We start from the raw sequence: 22,013 nt of genomic DNA, 5'->3' as shown, positions 1-22,013 counted from the left end.
GAATAAAAACATACACAGAGTTTGAACAGTTAATCAATGGTTCAGCAAGCTTAAAATATTACATTTACTGAGTGTTAAGAACTTTGGTCAACGTCTGTTGTGTTTAAATGTGATACATAGAAAATGACATTAAATGACAAGTTTAAATCATCTAAACCAGTGTTTCTCAACCCAGGTCCTCAGGAACCACTACCCTGCATGTTTTAGTGGTAAACCTACTTCAATGTGTTGGAGCAGGAACACATCTAAGACATATGGAGAAGGGGTCTAGAGGACCTGGATTGAGAAACACTGGTCTAAATTATGGATTTCTAGCATAGAACAATATAACAAACACATCTTGCTTTCATTATACTTTATGACAGTTTGTGGTTATCTTTACTGTGGGTTAAAAAAAAAGCATAAAAGCGTTAAATATCTAAATCTCATCAGCTCATTTTTAAGTCATTATGTAGACACACCAAGCACTTTATGGTTGGACCCCTTTTTTCTTCAGAACTGCTTTAATTCTTGGTGTTATAGATTCAGAAAGGTGTTGGAAACATTGCTCAGAAATTTAGCTCCATTTTGACATGATAGCATCACACAGTTGCTGCAGATTTGTCGGCTTCTCGCTGTAAACCCTAGAGATAGTTATGTAATGGCACGTTCAAAGTCACTTAAATCCCCTTTGTCCTTCATTCTGATGCTCTTACATAGAAACATGCGACACAATGCATCTGTGATCTCTTTCCATCTGGATCCTTATCATACAGGATCCACTGCAGAAATAATTTCTCTGATGAAGGTTGTCTCTTAACTAGGGTTTGTGGGTTAAGTTGACTTCTGCATCTCATAGAGAGCAGCATTTATTACTGCAGTTATACACACAGCTAAATCCCAGGCGTGAGTGAAGGGTCACTTCACTGAAAATCTGTCAGACAAACACCATTGTGGTGTGGAGGGAGGGCTAAGTCTGCTGCTAACTAACTATGGAAAAAAATCCAGATTTTCATCAAAATAAAGAAATGGAAAATTCAATTTATCGATTTAATCGATTAATCGCCCAGGCCTGCGTCTACATGACTGAATGCATTCGGTTGCTGCCATGTGATTGGCTGATTAGCGTTGTGTTGAAAAGCAATAGAACAGGAGGACCTAGTAAAGTTGCTGGTGAGTGTAAGTTTGCAAAATTTTTCAAGCTCATGAGGTACTGGGCTCGCTCTTTGGTGTGTGTGTGTTTTTTTTTAATATGGAACTGATGTTGTCATCATAATATATACAATGTAAGATTTTAATTGTTTAGCATTTTATTAAGAGCTTTAAAACCCCAAAGATGAGCTGGAGAATTAGACGACAGTGTAACCTGATTCTGGTTATTCTTGTTTTCACAAAAATAAAAATGTTCCTTCCACAGGAAGGAGACAAAGCACAAAATAGCTAAAATCACTGCATATTCAGGTTTCAGAGGAGGTTATACACAAACACACACACACACAGGCGAGAAGAGCAGTCACGGCAAAGTGTGCAAATGGGGCTAATTGCTAGAAAGATTTCATCTCTATTTGTGTTCCAACTTCCACACTCCTATAATTTCAACAGCCTCGCTACCAACAAACCCTGACCCATTTCCAATCAAGATTTATTTCTGTGCGATCGAAAAATGAATAAACCACAATTTATTACAGCCATTACATTTAGAAGCAAAGTTTCAGTCTGGCTCAGGGTGGGTGGGGGAGTAACAGATTCCAACCAGCAAATGTGCTCATGGTGATATAATAGAGTAAATTAATCAAATGAATTGAATATCTCAGGGTGTTTGTGTGTTTTAAGCTTAGCATGAGTTGGGTTATGAGCACCTCATTGACTACCATTAGTTTAGTTGGCAGCTTTAAGCCAAGCAGAGCAATCAGATTTAATTAGACGTGTTCTCTGGTTAAAGCTTCCTAACGTTACATGGAGCACCTTACAACTCTTCCTTCTTGGTGGACTGATGTAAATTATTATAATAATTATGCTGCAGCTAGTGGGGATTCAAATTAAGAAACAATTGATGGGACTTGATTGTTGAAATAAGTGCAATATCAGCACTTAGACTGGTAACTTGTGGATTCTGAACATTTTTTTTTTTTCTTTTTGCATTGAACATGTCGCTGTAGCTTTGATGGTAGTTGTGGTTCAGTAGATGCAGTCTGCCAATGAGAAGGTCAGTGGTTTGATCCCCAACATCTCTAATGTAATCACTAGAAAAGATCTGTTTATTAGTTTTTGCTTTGGTTCTGTTTCCACCACAGCGCTGAGACAGTAAAACCCAAGTTTTGTTGCGTTCTGGGCTCTTGTTTACCCGGTAACAGAGTTTTAGGTGGCTTCCAGCGTGAACTCAAGGCGAGTCCAGTCAGTGTAAACTGGCAATGGAATCTTTTGGTGACGATGATGGATTTTAGGTCATCTTGCCCTTGCACACTCAGACCCTGCTTAACCCACAAAAAGCACAACAGCAACAATAGCGGTCCTCTGTGTCATGTTGGTGCTGCTGCATCATTTTAATTTATTTGGTTGTTGAAGCAAAACTGTTTTTAGTAGAGTATTTATGCCATCAGCGAAGATGCAGAGGTTACGTGCTCCAGTTAAATAGAGGCTGACACATAACACTTCTGTTGTTGTGTTGTGTTTAGCCGTCTTATAAGGATGATGTACACACCTGGGTGTGTCGTTGCAAGGTTTCACTGCCCACTAGAGGCCTGACATATGTACTACATTGTTTCTGGTCCTCTTTGCATTTTCTCTTGCACGGACATAGTTTTCATTCTGCTGCTGTGTTAATGCTTTTTTAGGCAATATTTGCATTTTGGGTAGAAACACTGTCTTGTAAACAGGGCCAAAAAGAGAGAGAGGGGGGAAAAACACAAAATAAGCTGGAAACAAAAAAAAAAAACTAAAAAAAAAAAAAAAAAAACTACATGTAATTCTTTTACTTCCTACCTGCAGTGACATGAACAGTAGCAGACCAAAGTATCCCACACTACGAGACCATATTCTGCAGGTCTAAGCCCAAAATATCAACAACCACACAGTAAAATGAATAAAAAGTCTTGAAATGCACAAACATTTAGTATCTGCTGATTGTTTTTGCAAAAATAACACCAGCAGTAAGCTATCCAACAAGTTGGACAAGCAATGGACTCATCAGCTGAATAAACAATGCAGCCATCATGCATTTAATGATTCAGAGCAACATGGATGTTCTTTGATTGTAAAAATATTGACACAGTAAACAGTTGTTTCACAGCAAAAGTTCACTGTAAATAAGATTTGCTGACCTTTGTGACCTCAGACAGTGTACATGAATTCCTCCCTGATGGTCCAAACAGAGACGTCTGCAACAGGTAAATACTTTATAATACTTTAAATGTCAAATAGATCCAGAGAATGGAAACGGATCAGCTACATTTTCACCGTGATCTTAGAATGACAGTTTGCTATCCATCATTTTCTTAATATCCATCATTTTCTTAACAACATAGGTCTTCCAGGTTTACAGCAGGAACAAGTCACGGCCTTAGATTCCCCCCTCACAGTGGAGGAGCTACATGAAGCCCTTAAACATATGCCCTGTAAAAAAGCCCCAGGTCCGGATGGCTTCCCAGCAGAGTTCTATAAAGAATTCTGGTCAACACTGGCCCCAACATTTTTCAAAATGGTGACACAAATAAAGGAAAATGGTTACTTACCCCCAAACATTAACTCTGCCACCATTACTGTACTATTAAAACCAGGTAAAGACCCCACAATACCATCTAGCTACAGACCCATATCACTGATAAATGCGGACCTTAAAAACATTTGCAAAACATTAGCTGGAAGGTTAGAGAAAGTAACTCCTCTCATTATACACCCTGATCAAACAGGCTTTATAAAGGGCAGATATTCCTCTGTTAACATGCGGAGACTAATTAATATAACAGATTATTCTACCATCAATAACCTGGAAACAATAATAGTTTCTTTAGATGCAGAGAAAGCTTTTGATCGTGTTAACTGGAAATATTTACTAGCTACTTTAAACAGATTCGGCTTTGGACCATCTTTCATTAACTGGATTAAAATCTTATACAGTTGTCCTAATGCGAGTGTTAGAACAAATGACCAAACCTCTCCAAGTTTTAATCTACAAAGGGGCACCAGACAAGGTTGTCCACTATCTCCCTCACTTTTTGCTATATTTATTGACCCGCTAGCCGCTGCAATTAGACAAAATAAAGCTATTAAAGGCATTCAGTCCAAAAATATATTTCATAAAATAAGTCTTTATGCTAATGACGTTTTACTATTCCTCCAGAACTCACAAACCTCTCTATCTGAAACAATCTCACTAATTAATAAATTCTCATCACTCTCGGATTACTCCGTTAACTGGTCTAAGAGTACAGTTCTACCCATCAATTGTAGCTTTCAAAATCTACCCAGCATTACCTTAAAATCAGGTAACATTAGATACCTGGGTGTAAATATTCCCTCCAGGCTCTCAGAACTAACAAAACTTAATCACACTCACCTTCTTAAGACTATAGAAGATGATCTTGCTCGCTGGAAATCTCCACCCATTTCACTCATGGGGAGAGTTGCCACTATAAAAATGATGGTTCTACCCAAAATCAACTATTTGTTTTCTATGATTCCTATGAAACCCCCCTCTACCTGGTTTAAATCGCTAGAATCACACATCTCCCGATTTCTCTGGAAAAATAAACCACCCCGGATCAGTTTAAAAACTTTACAGAAGCCGAAAGATAGAGGAGGATTAGACCTGCCTAACTTTCAACATTACTTCCTAGCTAATAGATTGCAATATGTCCTAAAATGGCTCAAACCTAGTCCACTAGATGACCTGTAGATAGACATAGAACAAACATTCTGTGACAATTTGGAAATTTCTGATCTTCCTTTTTTCATCTTAAGTATTAAAAAGCAAAAGTGCTTTAGAAGTGTCAACATCAGCACTTCTCTGACAGCCTGGTGGGAATTTCTCAAAAAAACCAACTCCTCAGTAATACCATGTAAACTCACACCCATCTGGAACAATCCTGATATTCTACTAAACAAAAATATGCTAAACTTTAACCAATGGATTAACAAAGGAATTAAATACTTTGAACATATTATCCATAACAGAAACATTTTATCTTTTAATACACTCTCATCACAATATGGGATTAACAGCAACAGATTCTTAGAATATCAACAGCTCAAAACCGTAATACACACAAAATTCCCCCTTCACCGAACAGACCTGGAACTTCCTCCAATAGTAGCAGATTTTATGGACCTCTGTACCCCCAAATTACTTTCAAAAATATACAGATTAATGTTAAAAATAGATGACTCAAATTCCCTACCTACTTCAAAATGGGAGATAGATTTATCCATCAATCCTTGTCAACCATTTTGGCTACAAATATGTCTTAATGCCTTTAATATGACAGACAGACCAAATTTACAACTCATACAATACAAAGTCCTCCATAGAACGCATTATACAGTACAAAGGATGTTCAAGATGGGTCTTAATCACTCAGATATCTGCACACAGTGCACAGGTAACACAGCAGATGATTACTTCCACGCTTTATGGCTTTGTGCACCTGTCCAGAAGTTCTGGAATAAGGTTTGTGAGGATTTATCAACATGGGTTAGATGTAACATTCCTGCATGTCCAAAACTTTGTTTACTGGGTGACCTAAGTGACATTAATATAGACACTAACAAAGCACATATGGTCCTCATGGCCTTATGTATCTCAAAGAAAACTATTCTAGTGAACTGGAAGTCTAAAAACAATCTAAATATTAACCAGTACAGAAATCTCCTATTGGATCACATCAGTCTAGAGACTGTATCGGCATCCATTAAACATCAATCAGTTAACTCTCAGTCTCCCTGGACCCCGCTGATTAGTCACATCACGTAGTGGGAAGGGGTGCTGGGGTCTAGTCGTTATGTGGGGGTCGGGGGTGGGGCTGTCTGGGGGGCCTTGGGGGTCCATCGGCCCTGGCTGTTTCTTTGGGTCGGTGGTCTGACTGGATCTGGGGCCTTGGGGGCCTGGGGGCTGGTGCTCACTGGGGGAGGGGCGGGTGGCGACCGGGGGTCCGGGGCGGTCGGGGGGGCTGGCCTGGGGCTGGGCGGCGGGTTGCTGTGGTGGGGGCCGGCCGGGGGTGGGTGGGCGTTGGGCTCTTGGCTGGGCCGGGCCTTTGCCCCCCTTCCCTCGGGTGGTCTTGGGGAGGCGGGGGCACCTACAGCGGCCAGCTGAGGAGTTGGCTGCCTGGGACGGGGATCTCTCTCCCAGTTGTCCCCTCCCTGGGCCCGGCTGGAACGGGGATCTTTCTCCCAGTTGTGCCCCTCCCCGAGCCCCTCTCCTCCCCCGCCACCCCACATCATACACACTACACATAGGGCACTGTGGGGCGGGTGGAGGCGATGGGTTTGGCTGAAGGTTCCCCATTGCGGGATCCCCCAGTGGACCCCTGCGACTGCCCGCCCCACTAGATTTTAATCACAACCTAGACATCAATGTATATTTAGGGCCTCGGGGGGATGGGCACATGGGCTGTGGGTGGGCGGACAGGAGCCACCGAGGTGGCCCTTCCTCCATCCCCTCCCTTTGTGACCTCTCTCCCCTCAATTTTATTTACATGTTAGACACTACCACATTTAACAGTACTGCACTACACACATAACACACACTCACACACACTGAGGGAGTCCTGAGGGGGTCCTGCTACCTGGCAGCAGTGGGACCCACCACCATCTCATGGCTCCTTCCAGTTTTTAATTGCATCATAAATAGCCCATACTCATGCACACACAACTCAGGCTGGGGGGCAGGGGGGCGGGGGGTCTTCCTAAGCCCTCGTGTCCCGGTATGCACTCGGGGCTGCGGGGGGTGGAGGTTCGGTGCCTGCCTGGAGTCCTGTGCGGGGTGCTACTGGGCGCCGTCTGCCCTGGGGGCTGCCCTCGGTGCCGCATCGGGGGGCTGGTGAGACCTCAGGGAGAATGGATGTGGTTGTGTGGGTGTGTGTATGTGGAGAGGGTCGGGTCTGGGGCCCACCAGGCCCCCTGGGTGGGGCTCTGCGGTGGGGAATGGGTGGCCCTTGGGCCTGTGGGGCGCCTGCCCTCTGTGCGGCCCGCGCCCCAGCGCCCGGCGCCCTCTGGGCCTGCTCGCCATCGCCCTGGGCTGCCCGGTGCCCCTGCCCCGTCGCGCCGGGGGTTCCGGTCTGGGGGCCCCTCTGCTCTGGTCCGGGTGGGCCGCTGCTCTGTCTGCTTTGGCTGTCCCAGGCTTGGTGCTCTGTGGACCTGCTTGGCCTTTGGGGCCTCGGGCTCCCCCCCATCCCCCGCTGATGCTTCGGGGTGCGGCGTGATCGCGGCCCCCTTGCGGGTACACATTTCCTCCTTGATGCATGGCCACACATGCATGTTAACACGTGCATGCTCACAAACGTGCTCGTCTCTCCATCAGCTTCTCACTAAATGTAGCTGATGTTTGTGTGTTGGTACCTTTGTTTGCACGTACGTTTGATGACTATTATAATTTTTCATATCATCATCATCCTATTTTTCTTCGGTATCATGTAGTACTGTGGTTGTTTATATTGTTTTCTTTTTTTTGTGATATGTTCTGGGCAGCATAGACAACTGTTATTTCCACATTTTAATCCTGTCCTTTTCTCCCTTTTTTTTTTTTTCTCTCTCTTCCTCTATCTCCCTGTCAGGTTCGGCACTGACATATAAAAACTAAAGAAAATAAGATTACAATAAAAATAATAAAAATATCAAGGGCAGCCATGTATACAACATGTCTCCCTTGGTAGAGCAAATCTGTCAAGCAAAATATGGCACACAGACCACCGTTCTGTATGTTAGGATGCTGGACAGGACAGGGTAAAAAAAAAAAAAAAAAAGAATGACAGTTTGTTTTATGAGCCAACTTGCTGCATGTAATTCAACCAGTGATGATGAGTGTGTTTTCAGCCAATATTGATGTCGACAAGCTGAGGTGATGTGCAGCAGGAAGGAAAAACAGGAATCAGCCCATCAATTATTTAATCGAAAAGTCAATTATTTAACTGTGAAACTGTTAGAGAGGAAGTTTCCAGTCGATCAGCAGCTATTTTTTTCTTTGCTCGCTCATCCCGTTGCTTCTGTCCTCCTGCGTATTTAAATATGTACATGTGACATCTTGTAATTTGCATATGTACCAGAATAAGCCTATGTGTTGCATCTGCTGCTGTCCAAGCATGTGTTTGTGGACATGCTGTTATCAGAAGGTGGGTGATTCACATCTGCTGAAGGAAGCTGCGCTATTCCTCTGGGAAGGTGGTATCTCACTCCCAAGCGTGAGTATATGTGTGTACTTGATCACAGAGTCTCAGCCTGGCTGAGATAACTGATGCTACAGCCTCTCACAGCTGTTTTATCTCATTTCTCCAGATAATGTATGGACTGGAGTTTCAGGACCTTCACTTTTAACCAGAACTACTTTATAGAAGCACGAATTAGCAAGAGTAAGAGTTACGGTTCAGGGATAAACTGATTTTATTGACTTATTTGATTTAGGTGTTGATTTATTTTGAGAAAAATCTTTTTTTTTTAATCCTTTAGGGCTTCCGTAGTTTGCAGCAGACTCAGCCCTCCCCCAACCCCCAATGATGTATATTGACAGAATTCTACGTAACTGACAGGACCTCAAGAAAGACTAGTCCTGGTTAGATGCGACGGAGCACAACACACATCCCTAGAAATAACACATCCATCCTGATCATGGCTTTATTTAGTTTAAGTCTTAGTCTCTTGTCTGTGTGTGTGTGGATCTGGACTGGCCTGATGTTACTGCTGCCGCTGCCTGATAATATTCTACTCATTTATATTTCAGAGGTGCTCTGGTGGAAAAAGTGTGTGAGAGATGGAGTGTGTCACTGGACAATTGCTGCTTTAATGTCGCAGTCTAATTCTGGTTGCTGGCTGGTGGGATGGACATAATTCAGTGAGTTGTGAAGCTGTGTGTGCAGTGTACTCTGGGTGAGTGTTGTTTTTGGCAGCATCTCAGTCTTAGTATTAGTTTTCAGGACAAAAATACTTATTAGTTTTATTCACATTTTAGTTTCTAAGTTTGATAGTTTAGTCTAGTTTTAGTTGATGAAAACTCAAAAAAGTTTTAGTCTTGATTTAGTGAAATTAAAAAAAAAGCATCAGTCTTTTAACAAATTAATTTAGGTCAATAATATGTAGAATCAAGGTTGACAGGTTTAACAAGTATTGCAATTTATAAAAAAAAGTTAACTTTCATGCTTTTACATAATAACCAGATCCTTTACCAGACTGATGGCTGTAGCCTGGACTTTCCCATCAACAGCGATGCTGCCGTGTTATACTTAAGTGCTGTTGGACAGAAAGCTTTTATTTCTATATTTCAACTTTTTTCATACAAAAACGTCACACAAGAAATATAAGTTCAACATATAGCAACACACTGTGAGCTTTTTGTTTGATTATTTTCATCAATAATTACAAAATTAAAAGGAAATGTTTTAGACTTAGAAGGTTTCCCAGCCAACAGCAAATACTTTCTGATCTACTTAGGGTTATTCATTACACAGATAAAGTGCTAACTGTGGAATCAATTACTCCAAAAAAGCAAAGAGCAACAACATCCTTACTTTGGTAACTGTGGCTTTATTTCTGACAATTTTCTGAAGTGCAACACTCCACACATGCCCAAAATATGAGCAATGGATGAGGAACACATGCTCGACTTGACCTGGTCGGCCAGGTCAAGCCCCTTTGTCGACGGTGCCGCCATGATTCATCTACGAATGAATAAACTACTTGTCTGTGCGCGCTGCACGTCTGGTGGTGGGCGTGGCCAAGATGCAGCAGTATTGCTGACTGACAGATTGCGCTCACAACGGGCAGAAATGTCGTGCATTTTTAATCAGCCCTTAAACATTTTCGTCTCATCAACGAAATCTCACAAAAAGTCTTGTCATGTTTTCGTCATCAGAGAGCCATTTTTAGCTCGTCACCGTCTCGTTATCGTCATGAAAAAAAGGTTCGTCAACTAAATAAATTCGTCATCGTCATTAAAAACAACACTGATCCGGGTGGAGATCTCATTATATAGATGTTGAACATCAGAGGATACCAGAAAAACAAGGATTTAGAAAACTTCTCATGTAATTGAATAAATTTAGTATGAACTGTAGAGAAACTGTGCAGTTTAAGGGTAAAAATGATAAGAAATGTGGCCATGAATAACAGAAATGGTTGCATCAATACAGAATGTAAGTCTGACTCAGACTGACAGCTGTCCACTTCTGCACAAATAGTCCGTGTCAGGGCTCGAAGGAAAACTCTCACTCACTAAACCAAAACTGCAGTGCTAGGATGGACACCCAGTGGTCATTCAGATGTCAGGAAAGGGCTCAGAGGTCAAGTCATGCCTGAAAAGAGATAGCTGGGAAGTTACTACACTGAGGAGAGGGAAGGAGAGAAGCTCAGGCTGACCTTTAAAGAGCCACACTTAAACTAGCCAACACCCCAGGCACTGTTCTAGGTCAGTCTCACTCTGTATCTCTGTATGTTTATGTGTCGGGGTGTGCATGTTGCAAAGGTTACTGCAAATCTGCTGCCTCTTTAAAGGTACCGTGGCCGTGGTGGATCATTAGGGACTGATGACATGTTTGTCAAGATGATGTGACGCTCTCACACCAACGGATACTTGCCTTATATGGAAGGAAGATGGAGTTGACTGCTGATAGGAGGCTGGCAGTGTCTGGAGCATCCTTATGACCACAGATCACAACCTGAAAAAGAAAGGGGAGGAAGAAATTTAACAATCAAGGAAAGGGATCAAGGTAGAGAAAATATAATGAGATGGAAGAGTGTGAATGTAGTGAAATAAGAGGGGAAAGGTGATACAATAGAGGTGGGAGGACGGGCAGGTCAGAACTGTATTTGTAGCAGTAACAAGGGAGGCAGGTGTTTTCTCTGAGACTGCTTCGCCTCACTTTGCTCGTTACCATCACCCCATCTCCTGACTCCTTCTCTAAGGGTCATGTTTAATGGACAGAAAGCTAACTAACACTCTGTCCTTCCTTTCTCTGTTCCTTCGATAGTGCAGCATATGCTTTCACACCAAAACTTTTCTTCGGGGTGACCAAGAAACTTTGCTGTAACACTGGTTTTGGTTGGTTTCAGGCTAAACTAAGAGTGTTAATATTTCAACAGTCATTATATAACTGAGGCTCAACAGCTCAGATGGCCCATTAAATGCAAGCGGGCTTTAAAAACAGAGAAAGATTTTGAACGTCTGTGTATCCAGGGATCAAATTAGCATCCATGTAGGAGTGTCCTCAGACGACTTACTAAAGTTAAAATGAGGTGGATAAATGTGGATTAACTTCTTAAATCCACTTTTTAAAGCTGGGAATTGCATGCACCATCAAATTTTATACATCTACTGAGGGTGTCGTTTATTGCAGCAGAAGCAATTGCCAGTTTTTTGCTTTGTTTTGTTTATTTTGTTTTTTTTTTAGATAAAGTTGAGTACTGATGTCATCTGGATGGAAAAAAAGATGACGTGGAAGAGGGTTTATCCATTTTTTTAGTTTGAGAAAAATGATGCATTTAAACTAAATTATACTTATTTAAAGGTTAAACCAAACTATCAAGTCTTACCTTGAATATTTACCACTAATTTACCCTCACTTTAACGCAATTGAATTTGTGAAGAATTTGGGGTCATTCAACAGTGACAAAGATTATTTAGATTATTTATTATTTAGCAATGGAAAATATTCAAGACAGCTGGCATCTACCCAGAGGTAGATGTCCCTGTAACTTTATTCCAAGATCAAATTATACAAGATCATAGGTAATGCCAAAATCTTATTTTTTAAAAAAGCATCAGTGTTGTGAGATAGCTTAATGTTCATGTGAGGCTTCCGTAGTAAGCTGGTAGTGTCATTGCTAGGGGTTGTGTAGGCTAGCAATAAAGGGATACATGTGGAAAAAACCTGAAAAGTCCCTCATTCACATGACATGGTGTTAGAATTAAGTACTCCACGCTAACGTCGGCGATGACATGGCTAGGTTTGGTCCCCTAGAGCCCATCTCGATTTTGCCCACCTGGCAGATTGGCCCATGTGGAGGTAGAAGTTTTCCCATTTCCGAATGGCATCGAGGCTGGATAAGGAGAGCGGGGAGGTGCAGGTGAATTTTCTTCTCTATGCTGTGGGGAAAGCACTCAGGAAAGCACCCACAGCACTCAGATCTGACGTCCTAAACCAGGTGCACAAAGGTCACCAGGGACTAACCAAGTGTCGAGAGAGAGCCAGGTTAACGGTGTGGTGGCCAAGCACTGTGGCCAAGCTTACCAAGAAAGTAGGATCATGTGACTTCTGTGCGGAACACAAACTACACAGAGGCGTGAACCACTGGTAATGATTCCATTACCCAGTGGCCCCTGGTAAATGATTTCAGCCGATCCGTGCAAGTTAGAGGGTAAGAGTTTCCTCATTGTAGTGTATTATTTTTCAAGATACAGTGAAATTGCTCCTCTCACGACTACTACAAGCAGACACATTGATAAACTCAAATATTTCTGAGATGGTCAGCGACAATCCCACACAGTTCACATCGGCTAAGTTCCAGGTATGGGTTCAACCACATAACCTCCAGTCCACAATGCCCACAGAGCCGCTGAGAAAGCCGTCCACAGCTAAACGCATCCTCAAACAGCCTCGCCCCTGCCTAGCCTTGATGTGCTATCGCTCTACACCATGTTGATGTTAATAATATATATGTAATTACAGAGTAACTATACTTACTGTCTATATCATAGGAATAATTTTGATAATATTGTATAGGAGCATCCCCTAATTGGTCTATTTGAACTCACCAGTCTGAGTTTCATCCATGTAACTTATATGTACACTTAATAAACAGGAAATGTAAATATCAGCAACCCCTCAAAATCCTGCAATTTTCACCTAAAACATTTTTTATGGATAAAGGACTTGTTGTGGACCAACTATTTTACCAGACTACTTTTACTGGACACCAGCTGATGTAACTGGACTGTTTTTGTTGCATTATCATTGGATACTGGAGAACAGTATGGCTTCAAAGATAAATGGCATTTGCAGCTGGTCTAAAATAAGTGTTTACTGAATCTACAGTTAAGCTTGTATCCTGGAATGGTATACATTATCCAAGTCTTAAGAATCTTAGCTTTCCAGTGGTGCATAACATAGGTTTTTGGAGGAAAACTGAGCAAGATTTATTAGTCATGTCCAACCCCCGGGACGTCTGGTACTAACAAATTAAAATCAGCACGTATTTTCATAAAGCTATTAACAGGTAGCCTACCCATCATATGAATATGGCATATGTGATAATGACTTAATAATTTAAATGTCATCTAAGAGCTACACACAGCTGTGAAGCTGTGTCACATTCTCCACAGATGACTGAAACTCTGTGACAAAAAACACCAGGTACAAAAAAAAAATCCAACTTCTAAGATGTCCTGACAAGGAGAATAAAGATTGTTATATTCCATAGAGTTGCTCTAAATATTCTTAACATTCAGATCTCACATAACATGTTGACGTTAAGCAAACCTACAAAGAGTACTGACTGCAGGCTGGCTCAGATATCACTACAATCACAGGTAGATTAGCTTGTTGTAACACGGTGTAACACAAGAGTTAACATCTACAACACCGTGGAAGAGTTAAGAAAAAAACAAAACATATTTTTTGGTCAGAATTTCAAGTGGTTGATGTGTTTCCAACGTGCGCTATGTGCTCATGTACTACATAAAAAAAAGATTAAATTGAATTATTTTGACCTTCTGGGTGCCCCCTAATATAATGAAAAACTCTGGATTGAAATGCTCTGATGGTCCTAAAGGTGGTTCTACCTCTTTGGTGTTAAATCATTGGGTTCTCTTAGTTTTTTTTTTTTTTTTTTTTAGTGCTTCTGGTTTCTTAACTCCGCGATGCCTGGTGTCACAAATTCACACCCAACCAATTCTGGCCCTTATTTATTTATTTCTTTTCATCAAATAAATTAAGTTTATTTATAAATTTGCTTTTATTTGCTCTTATTTGTGTATTTATTTTCATGATTTATTTATTTTTTATTAGTCTTTACTCTTTTTTTGTTATTTTTTTTGCAGATTTTTGCTTGTATTTAAATTGGTTTGATATAATTGTAAATAAATTCAGGTGTTAAGGGGTAATGCGTAATACCACTCGGCTATTTTCAGGAAGATAACATGGTGCATTACAGAGGTGGTTTCACTGTACTGAAACATGTTCATCAACACATCTCTATACTATTGAGCAGCCTTTACCAAACTGGTGTCCCAACCCCAACGGGGGGTCCCAAGAAAATTTCAGGGGGTCATCAGATCATTTAATAAAAATATAGCCAACATTTATCAAATAAATTTGGGATTTTTATCAGAGCTCTCAAAACTAACATACTAAAGCAAAGAAATTAATCTGTGAAAATAATTTTTTAAAGCATTAATGCATAAACAACAAAACTATTACTGATGCCATATTAAAAATCCGAATTTAGAATTATCTCCATGCAAGGAGCAGATTTTGAGCCTGTGGGTGTTTTGTCACAGCTGTTAACAGAATCCACCAAAAACCACTTTATCCTCCTTATTTATGAAGATTCTGACAGTTTTCCAGCTTCACATGCAGAGGATGGCCGCAGGATGACCCATCTGATACATCACACAATTAACCACTCAGTCGTCGCCTGGAGAGTCACGAACATTAACATATTATCTTGGGGATCGTGGCTCAGTTTGGCAACCACTGCCATAGAGGACCTTTGGGACGCTAAGAGACTGGAGTGATTCACGGCTGCACAAGGGGGCTACTTTAATGAGGAATGAAATCTCATTTAAATTGAGCAGAGCAGGCAGATTAAAGACTAACCACTCCAACCAGCTAACAGTGAAGTTTACCAAAATAAGTCCATTCTGACTGATGCAGTGAATAAGTTTATCAATCCAAAAACATTATGACTGACATTTTAGATGCATCTAAAGTGAAAGAAAAAAGGTAAAATATCAATTAAAAATTAATTTGCACATTATATTCTCACATTCCTGTGATCATCTCTGCCACAAAGTGGCCTGTGTGGAATCCATGGATGTATTTTCACTGCTTTTGCATTTCTACTGAACAGAAGTGATTCAGCACAATTAATATGCAGATCCACATCTTTTATACAGTTTCTTACTCAGCCTTTTGTTCTGCTGCTGTGCATTGCTTTGTTAAGAGTTTGTTCATCAGTAAAGGCTACATCTATTGTGTTTGCACCATTTGTCGTGCAAGCAGAAACACTTCCAGCTTTCAGTAGGCGGACATGAAAATTTGTTCAGGTAAACACACCCATTACACAAGCTCATGACACACAGACTGAAAACAGACATTTTGATTTGCACAGTGGTATGTACAGTCTACTCTGACTACTTGTCAATATTAATAACAAAGTATAGCTGGAACATTCAAAACAACCCAGCAGGGTGCTTCATCCCTTCATCATAAGCTGCATTTCTTCTGTTTATATCAAACTGAGTAGAAGAAACAAACTGTATCCACTGGTTTTTGTGTGCTGGAGGTTTGGTTCACCTGTTTAAGTGTGTAGTGCTGGGCCATCAGAGCTCGAACCATTTCAGGGAGGGCTATGGGAACTCTGGTCAGGCGATCAGAAAACGCTGCCAGCAGCTGCTGGGACTTCTGGAGCCAATCCTGTCTTCCAGTATACTGGGACATGCGCAAAAGATTGGAAGCTGACACCGAGTTAGCACTGGGCTCTGCTCCATCCTGATCTGCAACACACAGATACACGACAGACCCACAAGTTATTGTCTTAAAAATAGACGTCAGATACTTTACTTCATCGACTAATATATTTGACTTGAGAGGGGATGACATGAGGGGGGGCTCTGCTACTTTGGTTGTTGTTGTGATACATGTTGTTACTCTCTTGGATTTTTTTTTTGGGAACTCCTGATGATTATCAGCTTAGTTTACCTGTAAAAGCTGAAGGAAAGTCTCTGTTGTTGCAGTTGGTTGTCTGGTGTTAGGCTGGACTGAAGGGTCGTTGCCTCTATCTACTGTATCTGTCTCCTCTTCCTTTTTTCTACTTTATTTTTCATTTCTCTCCATTATTCACCTTTTTTTCTGTGCCCTCCAGTTAGGTCCAGCAAGATTTCATAAATTCCATAATAAAAAAAAAGATAAAGAAAAAACAATAAATAAATAAGATTATCACGAGCAGATTTCTACCCATAAAGCGAGCCAGAGCATCATTCTGCTGCTACCATGCTGGACAGGACAAGGTAAATAAAGAAAGAAGAAAGAAAACAACTTCATAGCGATGCATTAACGCTGCTAACCGGTGTCTGAAACTGACGTCAGCTCGTGGGAGGGAACTCTGAACCTCGCCCCGCCCACTAGTGGAGGAATTGACTTAACAACCATGGCAATGTAAAAGATGCATGGAAGTATGAGGACGGCGACGTATGACAACGTTTGAAACGGACGTCCCTTTTTACGTACGTAAGGGAGCATAAATGGGCCTTTAGTGTGTATTTTGTAGGTGTGTGCTGAGGGAAATCAGAGACTCGGTATTGGCAGAAGCTCTGTATTAGATAACTTGGATCAGTTTTGGTGTGTTGTTTTCTAAAAAGTTGCCAAAATCTGAGGGAAACTTGGAGATAATTCTGTTCTTAAACAGAAAAAGAATTTATTTGTAGCTTAAACCTAATTTTTTAATCTTTACAAAGAGGGAAAACATTTAAATATATTCACTTTACCTATTACATAAGTATTATGCTTTAACTTCTTTGTGACAAAAGCATCAAATCGTATTAAATTATTATTCCTCAGCCCAAAGCTACAATGGCCATTTGTGGTACCACAGACAGAAGACAGGAAGGAAAAGTAATAAAAACATCACTGGAAGTTAAATAATCCACCTAAAGTGTCTCTATGATTCAGTGACCTAATGCAGTTCATACAGTTAGAGAAGATGTAAAACGCTCTGACATATTTTTTCCTATCTGGGACCCAGTACTGTTGCACCTGTGCCCACTAAGTATCATTTAAGCAGCTCGTCTTGAATATGCATTTGTAATTGTGATATTTATTTATCTATGTGTAGTGCATAGCTTTAGTAGTGGTGAACCTGTGTATATACTCCCTTTCTTGATTTTTCAGATTTAATTTATCAAGTTTTTTATTCTGGATGGATGTCCCACATGTTCCTGGGGGGAGGGAGGGTTCTACAATTAGAAAATACTGATTTCAGCTTTGTTTCAAGGACCCTTTACCTTTGCATTTGTGTGTATGTACATGCCCTGTACCATACTTAAAAAAAAACTATATTTAAATCATTATTCCTCTTACTGAAAAGATTAGTGCAGGGACCAAAAACTCCAGACCTCTTGGGCCAGTGTCCTGCGGGTTTTAGATGTTTCCCTGCTGCACCACACCTGACTCAAATTAATAGGTTATTAACGAGCTTGTGCAGAAGCTTTTGGAGAACCATGGCATTTGAGTCATGTGCGTTGCAGCAGGGAAACATCTAAAACCTGCAAGACACCGGCCCTGGAGTCCAGAGTTGGTGATCCCTGGATAAGTCTTTTATTGCAATTAGCTAACTAGACAGAAAATCAAATTATCCAAATTAAGTCATGCTTACAAGTCGTTTCTGGAGTTGTAAGGCGTCTGGATGGAAGTTAAAGTAAAAACTGAACAACAGTCGTTGACCATGCTGGGACTGAGGACACTTATATACACAACATGTTACATAATCGTTTACAATGATGATGATTTGTAAAAAAAAATGTCTTTAATCCCAGAGATCTTCCACAGAGGAAAAAAATCTTTAGGTGACTTTCAAGAGTTGAATTATTTCAGTGCTCTGCATCGTCCTGCTCAGACGCTCGTGATTCTGTTAAATGTTTATCACTGCAGTTATGAAATGTCATTAATAATTCCAGTTTTACATTAAGAGGATAAAAGGGGAACGTTTGAAAAGGGCTGAAGGGGATTTATCCGTTTTATTTAAGGGGAATCTGACAAATAAGATCTACTGTGTGATTACAAAGCAGTGAAGTGGAACTCAGATGATTATATTTATTTGGAATGAATTAAATGAGTAGTCATCATCAGTCATTGATAATTAGTCATTATCTTCATGATGAGCAGGCTGGTCGACGATAACAAGGATGCTTTACCTGGAAAATCACATGCTTTGCTTCCATTTCTCTCTCACTGCAAAACCATCCAGGATGTGAGTGTGTGTGGTGTGATGTGCTGGAACATAGATGGATGACTTCATGACTAAGCTCTGTTAAGTGATTGCGCCTTATCTTCTATCAGTGTCCAGAGAGCCTGAGGATGATCTTCTCATAACCTCTGACCTCTCTGCACAGCAATGCCCTGATGTCTGCGTTTCTGAAGACGACACAAGCTGGTTTTCAGTCCAGCTGCCATTTTTGGTCATAAGCTAAAAATAGCAACAACAACCCAGCAAATCCATAAATGCAAAGTCACATGAACTTTACTGTCTGCTGCGTATTCAATGTTTTTTTTTTTTTTTACATGCATTAATTAATCACGTAGAAACAGGTGAACGCTCATGTGTGACGGGAATGAGGAATAATTTGTTTCTATCTCACAGTATGTTTCGACTCCCCCCGAGTCCCACTGCAAGGAGGTTTTAATGTATACACACATGCATACAGGGGTTGGCAGGAGAGTCTGACCCCTTGCGTGTAACACGTTCTTCTTCTTTTCCGGAGCTCCGAGAAAGGAGGTCACACTCACAGCTGTGAGGGAGATCCATGAAAACGTGTTGCTTATGCTTTTATCAATTTCTCAGTGTTTACAACAAAATAAAGTCCTAAATGTCTCAACTTGTCAAACAAGAGAACATTGGAGAGAAGTCCATCGCCTCCAGAGGAAGAAACTGGTCACACGCTTAGTTGATTAAAATGAAAGAAATAAAACACGTGCAGGATTTTCACCTGACTCCTGGAACACAAACACAGAAGCAGGGGGTTTGGCAGGGCTGCGAGATGCAGAGTGGCAGCGTAGTGGGGGTAATCTGTCTTACACTGACAGGCTGCGGTGCTGGGATGGGCGTCCGCAACCGCGGTGGCTGTAGCGTCACTAATGGGCTTCAACCCCGCACGGCGCTGCCGCCATAATGGTGGCGTCAATCCTCTCAGATGAGAAAGCTCAGGCATGTCAGCTCCGATAAAAACAGGAGGATGCAGGTCTGATGGCGCGCAGGGACAATCGGTCCGTGTGCAAACACACGAGCACAGACGCAGCCATCACCTCTGATCTGTTAAGCAGAAGTTAAGTGTTCTCAAATCGAACCAAAACCTCCAAAATCTGACTGAGCCTTGTTCAAATATGAGGGAAAAATCACCTTCAAAGTCATACAGCTGTAATGCACTGCTTAAAAAAAACATACAACAGAGAGGAGATGACAAAATAATGAAATTACAAGAGCTAAATGTTTCATAGCTGGATGGTCGCAGATGGAAAAGCCTGAGATCAAAAACTAGACCATTAGATCTGAACTGGAAACTTTGCTCTGCCTGATCAAAGGTAAACGTCTGCATGTCTACAAGGTGTCAGCCTCTCTGACCTGCCGGCAGCCATCAGTTAGAGACGAGCACTAGCAGCTGGAGACAGACTGGAGTGCAAATCAGAGTCAGAGCCATTTATATTTAGATGCCGTTACTCTCCTGGTCCAGACTAACAACATTCAGTGGCCACTGGGGGCTTTTGTTATTTTTTTTTTTTGAAAACTTGATTTATTCATCAACTTTATTGAGTACACCTGTTCATTGGTCTGTTGACAAAAAAAAAGCTAATCAGCATTTAGTCATGCGGACATTTTGGTAGCAGTCCAAAAGAAAAGTTGCAAGTTTCTAGGCTCTGTTTACCAGCAGTTGTTGCTTTTCCATTACACGGTACAGTCCATTACGATTCGGTACATCTTTACCCTGCTTCATTTTCCATTATGAAGCTTATGTCACAATGAAAAATTCACTTTGTGTGCGTTTATTTCATTAGTGTTCTTCACAGTATGCAATCCATGCACTCTAACGTCTAAAGTTTTCTGCTAAACTTCCAAACAACTTCATGAAACAAAGAAGTGAGTTGGGTGTGTGTATACAGTAGCAATAGAGTTGTTTACACCAGAGTTGATGACTCCGGCCAATCAAGTGTAGGACAGTATCGGCTCTAAACAACGTAATTCTTAAATAAAAAACAAAAAAACAAAAGGTATGCTGAGCCAATGCCATATGGTAGAGTACAGTGTAATGAAAAAGCATCATTTATTTGGTGGTTAACACTGATACCAGCTACTGCGACCTCTTTTTCTTCCTGTTGATTTCAGGGCAAAATGCCAACTAGGTGTATAAAATGTTATTACAGTAAAATGGAGTCCATCTCCAAAGGATCTGAGGTGTATCTCTTAAGCCTGGTACACTCATAAGGAATTTTTTAATCTTATGAGAGTTTTTATCTGGTCAAGACCTCACACATGAATATAAAAGAATCAGGCATTTAACCGTTTTGGTTGTACTGTGTGTGGTGGCTCCGATAATCTAATCACAGAACAACACACACATAACGATGCTGTCCCACAACTCATCTACAATCCAATTTCTTTTTTCAGTTTTTTTTAAATAAGTGGTTGCATTTCTCATCTTTATTGAGAATCTAATATTTGAGATGTAAACAAAAGACTATGAAATAGGGCTGTGGTAGAATCAGAAAGTAGATCTGAACTTCATGCTCCTCTTTCAATCTGTCAGAAGCAGAGTGACTGAGAGATGAAGTGAAGACATATTTGACAAGTCTGATGATCAAAATAGCCCAGGGATCAGAGGATCAGTCTTTAGGCGCTTCTGTGGAGAGGTTTGGCTTGAAAGGCTGTTGGATAGCTCTGAGGATGGATGAGGGAGGTCAGTATTCCTCTGCTCCCCACTTTTATCCTCCATCTATCCATCTTCAGCACCCTCCTCTCTTAAAGCTTAAGTGTGGCAATGTAGTGAAACTCGTAGGGATATTACAGCAGAGGTTTCCACAGTTAATCAATAAGGTAAAGACAGGGGGAAAAAAGGCTCATGATGCATTAAAAGATTAGGTTTTTAGGGACTTCACCTATCCAGTAACTTCAATTTTGTTTAAACAAAAATTACAGTTCAATAAAGCCTCTCGTGCCTGCTCAGGTCACCAGCAGGCCGTCATATATTTGTTGTTTCAAATCATATCTGATGAATCAGAGGTAACATCCCTCACCCTCTTTCAGCTGCAGCAGAACCGTGCCATCGCTGGGATTACTGCAGAAGAAACCTCCACCCTGATCATCCCAGAACAACACGTCCTGCCTGAGCTGCAGCTCCTCGGCCCACTGCAACCACTCCGTCTGCAGCGTGGCCTCGTACAGGTCCAGCAAGCCACAAACGATGAAGGCATAGTCATCCAGGAAGCCAGGGATAGGCGGAGATCTGGAGGACAGAGAGGGAAAATGAAAATTAAAGGAGTGGAAGAAAAGCAGGAATGAGGACATTTTTCATTAAGAATTTATTGACAGGGCAGTGCAGGAAGCCCTGAGATGAGTTTCTGCTGGTGAACTAGTTCAGCGTCTTGTTTTTTCCCCTTCATCTTTTAGATAGAAAGTGTTTGTTTATACTGCCTGAGGAGAGTAGATCCATGACTTCTGTCAAGACAGCAGATAAATCTAGAAGAAATTATTAAAAAACTAAGACTTTAAAGAGGCTGGAAGACTTATTTGGAACATTACAGGGTTATACACACAGAGAAGGGTGAGTCTAATCTCAAGCTACAACCAGTTTATGAAGCCTGTGTTCACGTTATCCACATGAAACTAACACCGAAGAGTCACAACAGACG

At 41.1% G+C, this 22,013-nt stretch overlaps 1 protein-coding gene across 3 annotated transcripts in view; it reads right to left on the bottom strand.

Moving 5' to 3' along the window:
* The window catches only part of spata20 (spermatogenesis associated 20), a 57,790-nt gene that overhangs the window by 16,398 nt on the left and 19,379 nt on the right, over positions 1-22,013 (bottom strand). For 2 of the 3 annotated variants that reach the window (XM_041974512.1, XM_041974513.1), the window contains exons 13-15: positions 21,399-21,607; positions 15,693-15,892; positions 10,755-10,835 (exon numbers count right to left, since the gene is read on the bottom strand). In XM_041974512.1, the coding sequence (XP_041830446.1) occupies positions 10,755-10,835; positions 15,693-15,892; positions 21,399-21,607 (490 nt within the window). The remainder of the gene's footprint in view (positions 1-10,754; positions 10,836-15,692; positions 15,893-21,398; positions 21,608-22,013) is intronic. The other variant, XR_006008966.1, reaches the window with a different exon arrangement.

The sequence above is a fragment of the Melanotaenia boesemani genome, chromosome 21 (assembly GCF_017639745.1).
Source record: "Melanotaenia boesemani isolate fMelBoe1 chromosome 21, fMelBoe1.pri, whole genome shotgun sequence".
Lineage (NCBI taxonomy): Eukaryota > Metazoa > Chordata > Actinopteri > Atheriniformes > Melanotaeniidae > Melanotaenia > Melanotaenia boesemani.
Note: the sequence above shows the minus strand (reverse complement) of the source record. Positions and strands in the feature narration are given on the sequence as shown.